This window comes from Rhea americana, unplaced genomic scaffold, assembly GCF_003343005.1.
Source record: "Rhea americana isolate MKP2758 unplaced genomic scaffold, rheAme1 scaffold_109, whole genome shotgun sequence".
In the NCBI taxonomy this organism is placed as follows: domain Eukaryota; kingdom Metazoa; phylum Chordata; class Aves; order Rheiformes; family Rheidae; genus Rhea; species Rhea americana.
The window spans coordinates 1,257,361-1,272,159 of record NW_028185139.1 but is presented as its reverse complement, the minus strand read 5'-3'; the positions used below and the strand labels follow the sequence as shown (position 1 = coordinate 1,272,159).

The window sequence follows — 14,799 nt, the reverse complement described above, 5'->3', positions numbered from 1 at the left end:
TATGTGGTAAAAAGGCCAGGCTGCCAAGTGATTGTAACTAATTATAAAAGCTTAGAGCTACTCTCATGTAATTCTCACATAATTCATTATGCTTTCATGTAGGTTGGAATAAAAATGACCCTTTAAAGACAGCAACAGCTTATTCCTATACTCCTGTGATGCATAGAAAGTACTACAGTCCCAACCTCATCGAGTCCTACAGGAAACAATCAGCGCATTACATGTAAAATTACTGAAAATATTTAATTAGTTATGTTTGCCACATCTGTAGAAAAGATTAAGTAAAAGTTGAATAAAACACTTATTTTTCTTGATTGTGATCTTGCAATAAGTTAGGGATTTTTGCCTTCTTTATGATTCCCCCCCCAACTTTCTTTGCAGAGCACTGCATACAGCATCTAAGCATAACTAACAAGACCACCATTATGAACTTTCAACCAGAACTTTTTTCCCTTCACAAAGTCCACAGCATTTTGTACAACATCAAATGCTTATCAAACTAAATATTATATGATACATTAAACTATTGAAACAGAAGAGTCAACTACTTCCCTGTAGCTAATATTTAATCTTCTAGTTAAACACCAAGAAAAGAAATCTTCCAGTTGCACACCAAGAAAAAGCTAACAGTCAAAACAGTAAGTTCAGGTAAAAACTGGAAAGAAGTTATTTTATTTATAAGCTGTCCATTATACAAGAATTTGAACACTATTTTAAAACAAACATAGGCTTTTAGAACAGACAACTGCTTTTATAAGCACTACTGCAGTTACTACAGGTTTATTGTTTCAATACACTAAAAAGCACTGCCTAATTGTTCATGGTTTTTCCTAAGCAGTAGGGATCCTTGAGGGGGTTGGCCTTATGCCAAGTGTTTATGGTGCCCAGCATGGCAGGGCTAAACAAGCCCGTGATGGGACACAAAGGTACCAAGGTACTACAGTGACAAAGAAACACTGCACTGRCATACAGTTGTTCCTAACATTGGAGACAAACCCCCAAAAAAGACTCACCTTCATTCAACTTCATTTTAAAACAAARTTTGGACATACCAGGCTTAGAGACACAAGGAAAACTACTTCCTACCAGAAAAAGTTCTGCTTAATACGTCAACTGTATCTTCTCACTAGGTTTTCTTCTASTAGAGGAAACTTGGTAGTTCCATGCTGAAAGAGCATTGAGGCAACACTGACCAAGCATACCACAYCTTACACTCTGTCTTACGATAGGGGAGGACAAACAAAGCACACTTATACACATCGCTACTCAGCTTCCTTGGGCACGTCTGCTCTCTCTTTCATACAGAGACACAAGCCTGTTCTGCTCCTGCTTGAAGCTGACCAGGAGCTGTCTAGTTGCCACTGCAACGACACCGAGCAAAAGCTAAAAAGCTGCATCCATGATAGAGACTGTATTTCTTGGGGCCTAGAGTGAGGTAGGCAAACTCTCAAACAAATCTGTGCTCCTACAGGAAGAGCATTTCATTATTAAACTATATTCTGGTAAATTAATGCTTTTCTTTAGAGCTGCAATTGCTTCTAGAAGGTGAAAGAATCTTTATCACTAAATCACACAAAGTACAGCAGGCACATAGTGCCAACAAAAGCCTTTTTAGTATATTTTATCGAAGAAAACTCAAGCAACTCTTGCATTAAAAAAAAAAAAAAAAAAAANACTCAAGTTAAGGACCTAAAAAAAGAAGCCATATAATGCCACAGTACAGTCTTCACAGTAAGGTGGTCTTTACACCCCTAAAAAGGTAATGGGTATAGCTGGTATAGTTGCTGCAGACACATCCCAATACAGTCAAATCAGAGCGCTCTCACAAAAAGTTCTCTGAACTAATGAAACATATAATCCAGTAAGGCTGACTTTAGAGGTAGTAAAGCTTATATAAAGTAAACCTTTCATAGTCTCAAAACAAGTAACTGAAYATTGTAGTTTAACTGCTTCCATTTTAGATAATTAGGTATTACTGTTGCTTAAAGAAGTTTTACTTCCCCCAAGTGCTGCATTACAAATTATTCTGCTCAGCACAATTAATTAAATCATGCTGTTCGTATACTGATATCAAGTTTCTAAAAGTCATTAGTTACTCTTTTTACAGAAGTTCAAAATTCTAAATTAAATCTTAAACAGCTGCTTCTCTGTTCCTGGTACATACAATGAAAGGTTTGACCCTCAATTTTTGTAACAGTTCTTTTTTGAAAATGCTACATTAGCCCAGTACCTAAAAAGTAGCACTTGGGCTTCAATGTCTGTTTCTAAACATACACTAAAGTGCATTTACACGGAAGAAAGAGGAGAGTGGAATTCCATAGAAGACGACCAGCCTTAAAGCTCTCAAGATAAACAAAAAACTAACTAATCACCCTAATTTATTCTCTATTATCACGATCTCAGACAAAATAAGGTGGAAAAGCCTCACCTTCACTGTCAGCAGTTGCTCCCTCCTACCTCCCACCCTTACCAAGCAATTAAGTTTTAGTTCAACATTTTATCCATTAGTGCAATTCAAGCATGCTCAAGCAAAATATTGCCAGAAGTTCAATGCAGATTAGTCTCAACTCACAAATGTGCAAGTTGTCAGTGTTTTATCATTTAAGCATTACAGAACTTTAATTGTCAGAACTATTAGACTATTGTTACTTCCGTCAGTTTAATCAAAATTTGGCTTCCACTGTCTTTAACTCACCTCATTATGCCCAAGCATTGCAGCATGTACAGCGCACCACAAACTGATCTCAGACCCCTGCAATAGGTAGGTACAATAGGTTGAGTTGAGGACAGAATGGAAGCCTTAGTTTTGCTTTTTTTATTTATTTTTTTTTTTGGGGGGGGGGGGAGATTATAGTCATGAGTATGTACACATACATACCAAATGTGCTAGCCTAGGGTGTACCATATTAGGTGAAAAACACCTTGGCCAAACTTATGTCACAAGTAGATTCAGATGGGTGAAATCCAAATTCAAATTTGTTGCATATAGTATCTTTTATATCCAGTTCTGACCATCTAGTTTGTCTTCAGTAAAACATGTTTTTCAGTTGGTTTAAGTGCTCTTTGGGGTTTGATTAATCACAAATCAGCTAGAAGACATCAAGTGTTATTTACGTACTTGTAGAAAGATTAAAATTAAATCACTACTTGCAATTAGTCTAATTTTAAGACTCATTTCTGAAGCAGGGGAGCCACAATTCCTGTATCTCRTCACCTCCAATAGCTCTTAAAATTGGAAAGTCATGTCCACACACACAAGAAACTGCTGCAATAACGTGAATCAGATGTAGCAAAACTGCAAGCTAGACAGTAGTCTGAGAAGTTACTCAAGTACTTAAGGTGCCAAAGACACTAATTTAAAAAACTTAAACATGGCTACTACGAAGTACTATGAAAGTCTGCCTTTAAAAACAGATTCCAAGTAACTTCAGAATAGAAATGAAAGCAACTGGAGTTCAGAAAGTTTCTAAAAGCAAGTTTATCAGACAGGAATTGAAGTACTTAACTTCCTCAGACGAACATGAAAAAAGGCTTCCCTACAAGACCAAGTAGCATGTTAACTTGCTACACCAAGAAGCACATAAGGGTATCATATCAGCCCCTACCTTCCAGGTGTCCTGTAGCTAATAGCCTTCAATCCCTAATTGCTAATTACATCATGCACTGCAATTTTCTACAAAAGCAMCACCGGGAACAGTGAGATTTTAGGTCCTCAACTGAGTTTTCACCAGCTGAAGAAAACTATTCAAGTYGGCCATTCGTTACAAACAAATCTTCCTGCCTGATCTCTACTGCAGTATTCATTTTTAAGGATCASAAGCAGCACTGGTTTCTTATTAAAAAAAAAAATCCAAATAGTCTTAAGAACCAATACATACGTAAAAGTGTTCAATGCTTATATCCTTATAAATTTGAGAAAATAGTGCTTTATATCAGTCATACTAAATATTAGATGAAACAGAGCAGAAACATACAGCAGACATTTCCATTTTAGTTTGTATCTAAAAAAATGCATCACTAAAGAACTGAAGACGAAACATGACATCAGAAAGTAGGCTTTAGTAGGCTCTCTACAACCTACCGAGCTTTAAGACAGTCTGCATAAGTAACATGTTAGTGATTCTCCAGTTATAACACAGCAATTGGGTATTGATAAACAAACAGACTAGCTGCCCAAAGTTATAAGCAACAAGTGCTTAACGCTTAGCAYAGCAATATATTCTATTTATATGCACCTGATAAAAATTTTAAAGCCTCGTTCTGACCCTGATATCCCATAGCCAGTTACTGAAGTCTTCTGTACACATAYTCTCTACACTTTCTCCCTCCCCCAGTTGTTTAATAAACATGGCTTTTCTCAGTCAACCTCCACTAAACCCAACCAGAACAATATTCCYGTTCCTTTAAACACTAGGTGCAATTAGATTATTTTAGTGCAAAATGATTATTTTAAAGAGATATTGCTCTCTATCTTAAAAGCAGCAAGGGTTTCTTACCTACTACAAACATGGTCTATAAGCAGCGAGACAGAATCTAGGTTATTATCTAGTTTGGTATTATGATATAGGCACCGATCCCGTTGTAGTTCCACAGCCTGACGAAGCAGATTCTGTAAACGCCTTGGAGGAAGCATCACTGACGGGGGTAGGTATGCTTTAGGAAAGTTATTAAAGAAAGAAAAAAAAAAAACAAAGTTACAAGTAAGAGCATATTTTAATCCAAGTGTTTTTGGAAGACAGTTCAGTAACTAGAACTCACACACTACAGGAAGTGCTACAAGAGTGCACACAGCTTATGAAGTCTATAGCTACAGGAAATGCTATGAGAGTGTACATAGCTTATAAAGTCTATAGCTACAGATATGAAACTAGAAGAATGAACTTTTGGAAAGCAGAGCTGTACACAGGATGTTTGTAGTTATAGTATGTCACCCTGGCCAACAAGCATCATTTTTATGAACTCAATCAAAACCATATTTAAGAAAATCTGTAAAACTATGAAACACAACAATATCAGTCATGTTCTTTTGAGGGATTCTCAACTGAGAACAATACTACCAACATACTGAACACTAAGTCCATATATGTAAAATCTMTGATATTACACCAGCCATAAGGAATTGAGAGGAGAAACCATAAACCCTAGTTGATACTGGTCTAAGACTGTACTAGTATCAGGGTGGTTACAGGACACTTAGTTTTGACATATGCAGAATAACTGGCATAAAAAGGAAAAAGAAAAAAAAAAAAAGAAAAAAAAAAAAAAAAACACGCATACAACAGAGCTAAGAAGTGAGAGCTGCTGTTCCAGACTGTCAGAGACAACATTAAGATACAGAAGACCAAAATCACCTACACTCATCCTCACTAACTAAGAGCTACAGAAACACCAACAGGCAAACGTAACTAAAACAGTTCCCTGAGATATGCAGTTATATCATACTAGACTTACAAAGATGGGACTAAGTTCTAAACACTAGAACTTCTTACTCTGGAGTTTGTCCAAAAGCTTAGATCTGGAAGCTGTTCCTTTCCCTTCCCACTCTGCTTTTGCACGCAAGTCTTCTGCATGGCTACACATCAGATACCTGTTTGAAAGAAAAGGAGGAAAGAGCACACACACTAACAGTCCAAGTCTTTCTAGAATCATTCTTCCAGTTTTAAGCATGATATATCATAACATTCTTGTTTCTAGTTCAAAGTATTCTGAAATTAACTGACTTAGACCGATAGGAACAAAAGCAGTGAACTATTCCACACAGCCACACATCTTTTTGGAACAGCTGTCTACATACTGCCAATACAAAAATATCCCAGAACAACCCCCCCAACACACACACACACACACACACACACACACATTTTAGGGAAGATGAAACCAAAGAACAGAACAAATTATATTTACCTACTTAAGTATACTTATTCAGTTATAAGATGACATATTAATACTTTTCAAAAACAGATGACCATACATGTGTATGTATTAATTCGGGTTCCAGTACTATGAAAGTAAATCATAAACAAGTTATTTTCATTCATCTAAAACAGAACATTGTCTGCTGAATGTTTTTCTTTACTCACTATTTTAGATAGCATATCTCACTATAGTACATTAATCAACAGGATAATAGCTTTAATAAATTTTGAGTTTTTTAAAAATATCAGTAAAGTTGCTGGGGGGGGAAAAAAAGCCATTAAAAAAGGCACATAGAGAAAGCATCTCTCTTCACTGGAGTTCTTCCATCAATTTCAACAAGATTACAGCCAGGCCTAGAGATGGGAGAAAATGCTTCATCTTTGTGATGACACCGTTTTATTCATAGTTACTCCAATAGGCTATTTTTCAGTATTTTAAAGACTAGAAAATACTAGCCAGGACATATTTCTCCCAAGCTATATAATTCCTTAGAAAATTCCATAGAAATAGCTCTCAAAGGCCAAACACTTACCCACTGAGGACATGAATGCGTTCTGTATTATATTTCAGTGGTGTCAGTTCACAGCGTAGAACTTGAAGTGCCTCCAGGACCTTGCCATCCTCCAGGTATTCCAGGTACTTCTGCTGCAGCAGCAAAAACTTCATCCTCTGACATGACAGAAAGCAGCAGTCAGGGGAAAAAGGTTGACTGAAGTTTCAGAAAACGTTTGAGCCTAAACAGAACAGTAGAAACCATTCTACTATGCCCTTCAGAAATACAGCTATATGTTGTTTCATTAATTTCTTTTCACTGGGTTTGACAACTTTGCAGCAATTAAGTTATCCATGAATTTCTTCCTGCCTTATGGGGTTCCACGTATCTTCCCTACCATATTCCTCAGATTCCCCCCCTTCAACTTCTCTCAGTTTCACACCTACACCCTCTTCAGCCCCCATTCTTCAAACCTGACTCCCAATCTCATGCTTATTAAGCTAAAAACCCCAAAGCAACTGATCACATTTAACTCTAGGTGACAACACAGAACACAACAGGCCAACCCAACAGCTTCTCATACTGCTTACATAGGAGCTGACATTGGTTGTTTGCATAGCTGCATAAATATGGCAACAACAAATTAGCACTGCCTGAGGTCTTGCTTTGTAGTTCCAAGTTAAGTTGTTTTCCTAGGTTGTTTTACCATTTTTCAGGAGCACAGAAATAATAACTTCCTATATTTAAGGCTTGCTTCACTTTTCTTCATTTCTCAGAAATATTCACTCCTACTTCATACATTTCCTTCCATCTTATAAGTTTTTTCATTAAATCAAGTCCACTGTGCTATCAACTAATGTGTGTGGATAAAAAGGCATTCGAATACTGCATTTCAAATCCTAGAGTCCCAGGAATTTCTGATTGTAGCAATTTATTACAAAGATACTTTGGTTGTTTCTAGATGAAACCAGCTATTCTATGTTTGCACATCTTCATTACTGCTAGCGGTTTTCAAAAGGAGAAGATATCCCTGGCCCACAAGACTCATCAGGTTAAAAAAAAAAAAAAAAAAAAAAAAAGCACATTCTTGAACATATCAGTAAAACAAAATGAAAATTAAGTATAGCAAATAAGATTTGCTTTTCTAAGGCATACAACACCAGTTCAACCACCAGTTTTGCTTGCTGCATCAGATCTCAAGCACCTCACTATTTTCATGCTCATATTAGGTCAATGTTTACTTGATAGTTTTGAGCACACTGCTAGCCCTCTTAAGTAAAGGCATAATTGAGAAGTTTAATACAGTCCTGCCCTATTAAAGCTTGTATAAAAGTTTTTCAAAGTTTACTGTATGTAAAATCCCAGAGTTAGAAAATAAGGCATTTTTAACTTCAAGATGTTCAGTTCTTCAAAAGAAGCTACACTTTATAAAGTTTTCATATACAAAGCTACTAACTTACCACACAGTTTTCTGAAGCATAAAAGATTACATAGTGAAGGTGATTTATATTCAAACATTTCTGTTGCCCTGTACACAATAAGCAAACTTGTACTATATTCCTGATCCAGCTTGTCAGTCTATTTGTATTTAGAATTTTAGAACTATATACGAAAACAGAACACAACTGTACAATTTTTCCAAGGCGAGATATCACATTTTGGTGTTCCAACATATAGAGTGAAAAGAAAAAAAAAATCCCAAAGGTTAATGTTTAATTACTTTTACTCAGTTATCTAAAACCTCAGTAGTTGGTTCCATGCACTAAGCCAGCAGTCCCCATGCTTTGCTTGCTTATATGCAAGCAACAGGAGGGATACGAGCGTCCTCTAACTGTGCATGTGCTCAGAAGGATGCATGGAGCTGCTCAGTTTGTAGTCACATTCCATTTTTCACTCATTTTGGCAAGCCGATACTGATGATCACCAACATCCAAAAATAGTCCTCAACAAGAACTATGCTTCCTCCCAATTCTTCCTCCCTAGTCATGGCATGTAATATTTATTAAATTCATATTGGCTTTCCTTCAGATGTGATAAACTCTGTATCTAGTTATTCCTTCTCTGACCCTAATTTTAGAATGTGGCACGTTAAATTAATTTCTTCAGGGGGAAAAAAGCAAAAGGAAAACTACATCCACACAGTAGAGCTTTCATACTGCCAATCCCAACAATTCCATGGAAGCATTAAAAAAATAAAAATAAATAAAGTTACCAAGCAGTATGCTCTTGCCAAGTCATCCAAAAAGGTGTAATCTCAGTTTTGAGTGAGAAAGCACACTTACCAAGCAAAGTCATCAACACTATTCATGACTTTGCCATAGCAGGAAAACAAAAGCCTCTAGAACAACAACACAAAAAACACTTCATACAAGACTTCTGTAAGCATAATGGAGAATTAGAATAAGAGATTAGTAGTTTGAAATTCTTACTCATCTGTAACAAAAATGCAGGGATTACAGTAAGATGTTCGTAGGGAAACATCTTCTGAGCTATTTTGCTAAATGCTCCAAAAACTTGCCCTACAACCAGCACACTCAGTTAACACCACAAATACAGATTCCTTAAGGCAGAAGCCAGACTCCACTGATTTTGCATGTCAAGTCATTTTTGATGTTAGGACATTCATTCCCTCCCACCACTCAGAAAATATTTCTGTGCAATCATTGCCTCTTATCTGACAAACAGATTTCTCTGACAAACTGAATTTTGTCTTCATTTTCTCTCAACTACTTTTATAGCCCATACTGACAGTTCTGCTAATTATCTCCAATACTGCCTTCTCAGGGTAGACACGACCATTTAAAGTACATCTCTCCTAATCAAACAACTTCATGGAAGAAAAAAACCTGTTCACATTACTGACAATTATAGACTAAAAGCATAAAAGTCATCATCTAAATAGTACAGAAGAGTATAAAACTAAGCAGATGCAGCATACCTACAAATACTGCTAACTCCTCCATATTCTCTAACTGCCTTCCAATGAAGAGAAATAAGAACTATTACAATCTGACTGACACCATGTACAACACAAGTGCCTGGTATTTATCACTTCAGTGTCTGCAATGAAGATTTAACATCATTACTGAACAATCTTCATTGCTGAACCAAGATATTACGGTTGTTTAGCTCACAGCAAAGACTCTTCAGTCTACAGAACCTACAGAAGCATCCCATGCAACAGTTTCACCACAACAGTCTGACTGTTTTCATTCAGTTACGACCACCTAATCCTGTCTTTCAACTGAAGATGAGGATGAAGGGTAGAGAGGATGAGGATAAAGTGTGTTGCTTGCTTCCAGAAGCTATCAAGCATAAAGCTGGACCTCTGTGATGAGCCTTGGGCAAAGCTAAAACAGGCTTAATATAATTACAAGAATTTTTTCCCCTTTAAAATGTAATACTAGTCTTATGCTTTCTCCAAACTACAGCCTTAAATTACTAAAGTAGAGGTTTAGTATTTTGCTCCTTTATCATTCTAATTGTTGGTAGAAAGGTCCTTTGTAGAACTGTAAGTTCTAGAAAATTTTGCTCACACCATGATTCACCAGCACTAAGTAGTTAAGCTGAAAGCCTCAACAATACTTACAATTGGGAAAATAATAGGACATGTACCCTACCAGAGTCAAGAAAATGGGCCATTCTGATCACTGGTTACASCAGCAAGTCTTCAGTAGTATAAAGACTAAGGCACACAGGACCTAATTTTAGAATTAGGGTTGTTGTTAAGATATGCAGATCAAAAATAAATTCCACAATAATTTTGTTATTGTACTAAGAGTCAAGAATTCAAAAATTAAATAAGCAAACATGGCTGAAGAAATTTTGAAATCTTTGAAATGAGAAAGGTAGTCAAAAAACATACTGAATTTATCAGCTGATGTTTTAAGACAGGCACTCAACAAGCTATCTACCCATTCTTAGGCCTCCAGCACTTAGATCCCAGTTTCCATTATTTCATTCGGTAATATTATGAAACAACAACACTGATGATGAAAGCACCTCTAAAAAAAAAATCCAAAATTTGTATTTAATACGCAGGCAGAAAATATTCTGGCCTTTATAAAAAGGAGCAAGGCTTCAGTCACACCTATTCACATCACTTAAAAAGCAATCCATTCCAATATGGACATTGCCTTTAATGCTGGTAGCAAAAAGGTACACCATACAGGCAGGTGGAGCACTTCACTCATATGACAACACTTCGGTCATTTTTCACATTCTGCTGCCTGCTGTGGGCTGTACAGTTCCAGTGCCTGGGGAAAGCCATTTAAGTAAACAAAAAATTAAAAAAAAAAGACAACATATTCTAGCTGACTAGAGAGGTATAATCCTCAGATTACTTCCCAGCTTTAACTAGTTATCCAGGATAGATGCCATAATATGTTTGGGCAGCCCTAAACAAAGCAAAATATTGGGCTGGCTCAGAGCTGGCATTTTGTAAGAGTTACCCAAGAAAAAACAGTTATCACACTTGACCCAACTTTGAACTTTTCTAACAGCTTGTCTCAAGACAGTTGTACCTTATAAACTGGAGAAATAAACATGACTTATTGCATGCACACTRTACTACTAATAAATAGGATCTCCTCCCCTCCACAACACATCCACATGCAGCTTTGTAAAATTCATTAGTTTACAGATTGAGATCAGCCATTTCACCTTTACTGTTTTCTTATGTAGGACTTGCAGCACTTTGCARAAATAAGGAAATTAAAACAGAGGCAGAACTTCCAAAATACGTAAGAATCCCATTAATTGACCAGAAATTTCAAAAGGAACTGTATATCCTGGTTATTTTGACCAGGTCATTATAACTATTAAAAAAAAAGCCATACACACACACACACACACACACACACACCCTGCTTTGTTAAATACTCTGTGTCATCTAAACTTTTTGGTACCCATTCTTCTTGCGTGCACACATTTTTCAGACATCTAGTCATAGAGTATGATTAACAGGTTAAGAGTCAAGAAATTCAAATCTTCCTTTCTGTTTTTAAAGCATTATCTGCAACATCATCCTGTTCAGACTTTCTGTAATCAAGACATTTGTTATCTTTTCATAAGGTCTGACTGTACTGCACTATGAATTATCTACAGAGCACAAAGCATTCCACCTTACCTGGAATGGTCTTTTACCAGTTTTCCAGTAGCTGATTATACTAATACCCATACATAACCTCAACTATGTTCAAAGAAGCAAAGGTGGGGTGACAGGGGGAATACGTGCACGAGAGCAAACAAAGTCCACCTAGCTTCGTAAGGAAATACTGATTTCTTTCAAAAGAAGTACATTTAAGATATTTCATCTCAGTTAAACCAGATAACCTTATTAAGTTTTGATACAGGAGGACAACTTTGAAAAAGAATCAATAAATACTTAGTTCAGGTGAAGCTCAGTCTTTAAAAAAAAAAAAAAAGCATTTGTATTGCACCAAGTTTGTTAAGCAGTTAAACACCAATTTTAAAGGAAATGAACGTGCTTGCAGAGCCCTCCAGATTTATAAAAGGAAGATGTCCCCTTTTTTCCAAATGAAGTTCTTCTGAAAAGTACAGCATTGATATGTAGTTAGATAAACCCTCTCAACTCAACTCTAGGAGGAAAAAAAAAAAAACACACACACATTTGAATACTCTGAAGAAACTGAGTAACTTCAGAAGCTAGAAATATGAGAAAGTTTGCTTCCAGTAACTGCATTCTTATCCACACAGAATGCTTTTATATTTTCAAGCTTCACAAAGTATTGAAAGTTACATGCAATATTCCAATCTACTTGAGCAGCAGATCTTACACTTATCATATCTTTGAGAAAGAAGAAACTGAAATACTACTCTAATTAACAAGTATTAAGCTTTGACTAATTAACAGAACAGAATGCAAACTTCTCTCAAGTATTCTCTGATGTTTTGTTAAACATCTGTTTTTCCTACTTCACTTCCTGTTCTCTCTCTTTCTCTCCCTCCCCCACCAGACAGGAAATTGTCTTGACAACAAATGAATCAGCTAGAAGTAGAGCTAAGCAGCCATCAGCTGATTCTTCATTGTTTACAGTCACAGACACTTCAAAAAGCATTGCTAATTTTCTCTTCCTAAGTGACCATAGTTGTTCTAACTTCATTTCATTAGAATAAACATTTCAATACAATAAAATAAACCGTTTGAAGAGGACAGCTAGGTAATTATTTTGATCTCGAGACTGATAAAGCAAACCAAGAAACACTTTGTGTTGTATGTCAGCACACTTTCCCGAAATAATGGAATTCATAACAAAACACATTAGAATTGTCAAGTCACAGGATCTACAAACCTCTATTTCCAGATTCCTATCAGAGAAAAGCCAGCCAAAGAGAAAAATACCTAAAGACCCAAGCAGCAATACCAATACATTTGCTCTCTAGAAGCCATCTGAAAAAACAGTATTGTTCATACTCTATAGCAGCCASTATATTATTATAACATACCATTACGCTGCCAACTTCCCATTAGYAGTATTGCATTTTATTTCCAAACTTTTGTTTCCTCAAGAGAGTCTAATCCCAGTAAACACAAAAATCTTGTAGAAGTATTTTAAATCTGAAATTAGCATTTAAAATAGGCAGTTTCTACAGAAASTGACCTATTTTTAGATTGTTACAGGATTTACATTTTGTCAATTCAGAATGTTTCAAGAATTTATCATTCACTGCACCAAATATTAGTCTTAAGACTTTTGGGCTTCCTACCTCACATCCTAAAAAAAGGATAAAAAAGTAAAGTAAGTATGGCTTTTGAAACAGCATGTGAATAGCTTAAAACAAAGAAGAAAACAAGAACTATGAATGACTAACTCCAAAGTGCAATATTACATTACTACAATTAGTCCAACTATAGAGCTCTGAAATAGTCAAAGTGTGCCTCTTACCACAATTGCATGCGGAGAATGCACTAACGCCTTTAGTTCATTCAGGTCGTTCTCAGCCTGCAGAAATTGGTATAGGGGAAAAAAAAAGTATATAAGCATGGTGGATTGCTAATTCTTTCACAGATACTATGAATTTAAACAGCAGCTAAAACATTCCTACAAGCCCTACATTACCTTATCCCATTCTCCTTCCATGACATGATTGCGGAATTTGGTAGCAGAAGGATGTTCTAAACGACATCCTGACTCTTGCATGAGAAGATCAACAGTTTGGCTGCAGGAGAGATACAGTGTAAAAAAACCTGACCAGTTTCACCCTCACAATTATACTGCCTCCTATGATAACAGTTTACCACACTTTAAAGTTACTTTAACAAAGTAAGAATACCATGAGCAGATGCAGACACTTGTTTGAAAGATCATCTCAGTTGCCTGAGACGTGTAAGCAACTGCCTGTGCCTAAAGCAAGTTGTCAATGAGTTTGAAAGCTTTGCTAAAGCATGTGACTTATCAGCCCCCAACAAATAGGCACTCCTGGATAGAAGGCAGGCTTCATGAAGAAAAATACAGACTATAAACATACTAACTACCGTAAGTGATCCCCCCATGCTTCCTCCTCGAAGTAAAACAACATGAAGGCTATTACTGCTTGCTCATGAAACACATCTGCAACAGGCAGAACTTTTTCTTCTTCCTTGTGTATTAAAGGACTGGCTCCTTAAAATACAATAAACAAACTCACAAACCTGTATCCCTCCCCCTTTTACACTAAAAATAGCCTATTTACTGTGGTGTCGTCTATGAACAGTCACGAGTTATGTGCTGCTGCAAACTTGCCTCTTGTGTCAGGGGCGATTTATTTTATGTCTCAAGTTCTTTACAAGCGACCCATTCCACACTGCTGTGAGGACTTCCTTTGTAGCAGCTACATGAAGACTTTGCAGGACTTGTGTAGGCTCCTTCCAAAATTATGATGCGTTAGCTTTCGCTTTATGAGTAGAGTCACTCTTTTAGTAAGCTCTTACATTTCCCCTTCTCCGTTGTAACATTATTTCCCCCTGATTTTAAGAAAGGGCCAACACACTTGTAGTTAGGCCACAGATGAGATGACTATCAAAAACATACACGGAGAACTAGGCTACAGAGACCTTCACCATTTACAGGGGGGGCCGGCTGAAGGAATAATTAAGTAAATAAAAGCCTGATTGCCGCTTTCTGTTAGGTTCCCCCGAGCCGAGAGGCGAGACCCGGCAGCCGCCCGCGGGCCCCGCGCTCGCCAGCCCCCCTCTCCCGCACGGGCGCCCCGCCGGCGGGGCGGCCCCGGCGGGCTCCCGCCGCCACTTACTTGAGGCCGAGGCCGTGGAGGTGCTGCCCGATGAGCCGGATCACGTCCTCGTCCGACTGCGAGAGCCGCTTCTTCTTCTTCAGGGCGCCGCCGCCGCCGCCGCTGCCGCCCAGCTCGGCGGCGGCGGGGCCGGGCCC

The 14,799-nt window shown here is 37.3% G+C and overlaps 1 protein-coding gene across 1 annotated transcript in view; it reads right to left on the bottom strand.

Moving 5' to 3' along the window:
* Window positions 1-14,799, bottom strand: part of WDR26 (WD repeat domain 26) — a gene marked incomplete at its 5' end in the record, with an annotated part of 30,909 nt that extends 16,110 nt beyond the window's left edge. The window contains 6 exons of the mRNA XM_085311132.1: window positions 4,497-4,653; window positions 5,490-5,587; window positions 6,449-6,585; window positions 13,318-13,374; window positions 13,492-13,591; window positions 14,663-14,799. Of these exons, the coding sequence (XP_085167258.1) occupies window positions 4,497-4,653; window positions 5,490-5,587; window positions 6,449-6,585; window positions 13,318-13,374; window positions 13,492-13,591; window positions 14,663-14,799 (686 nt within the window). The remainder of the gene's footprint in view (window positions 1-4,496; window positions 4,654-5,489; window positions 5,588-6,448; window positions 6,586-13,317; window positions 13,375-13,491; window positions 13,592-14,662) is intronic.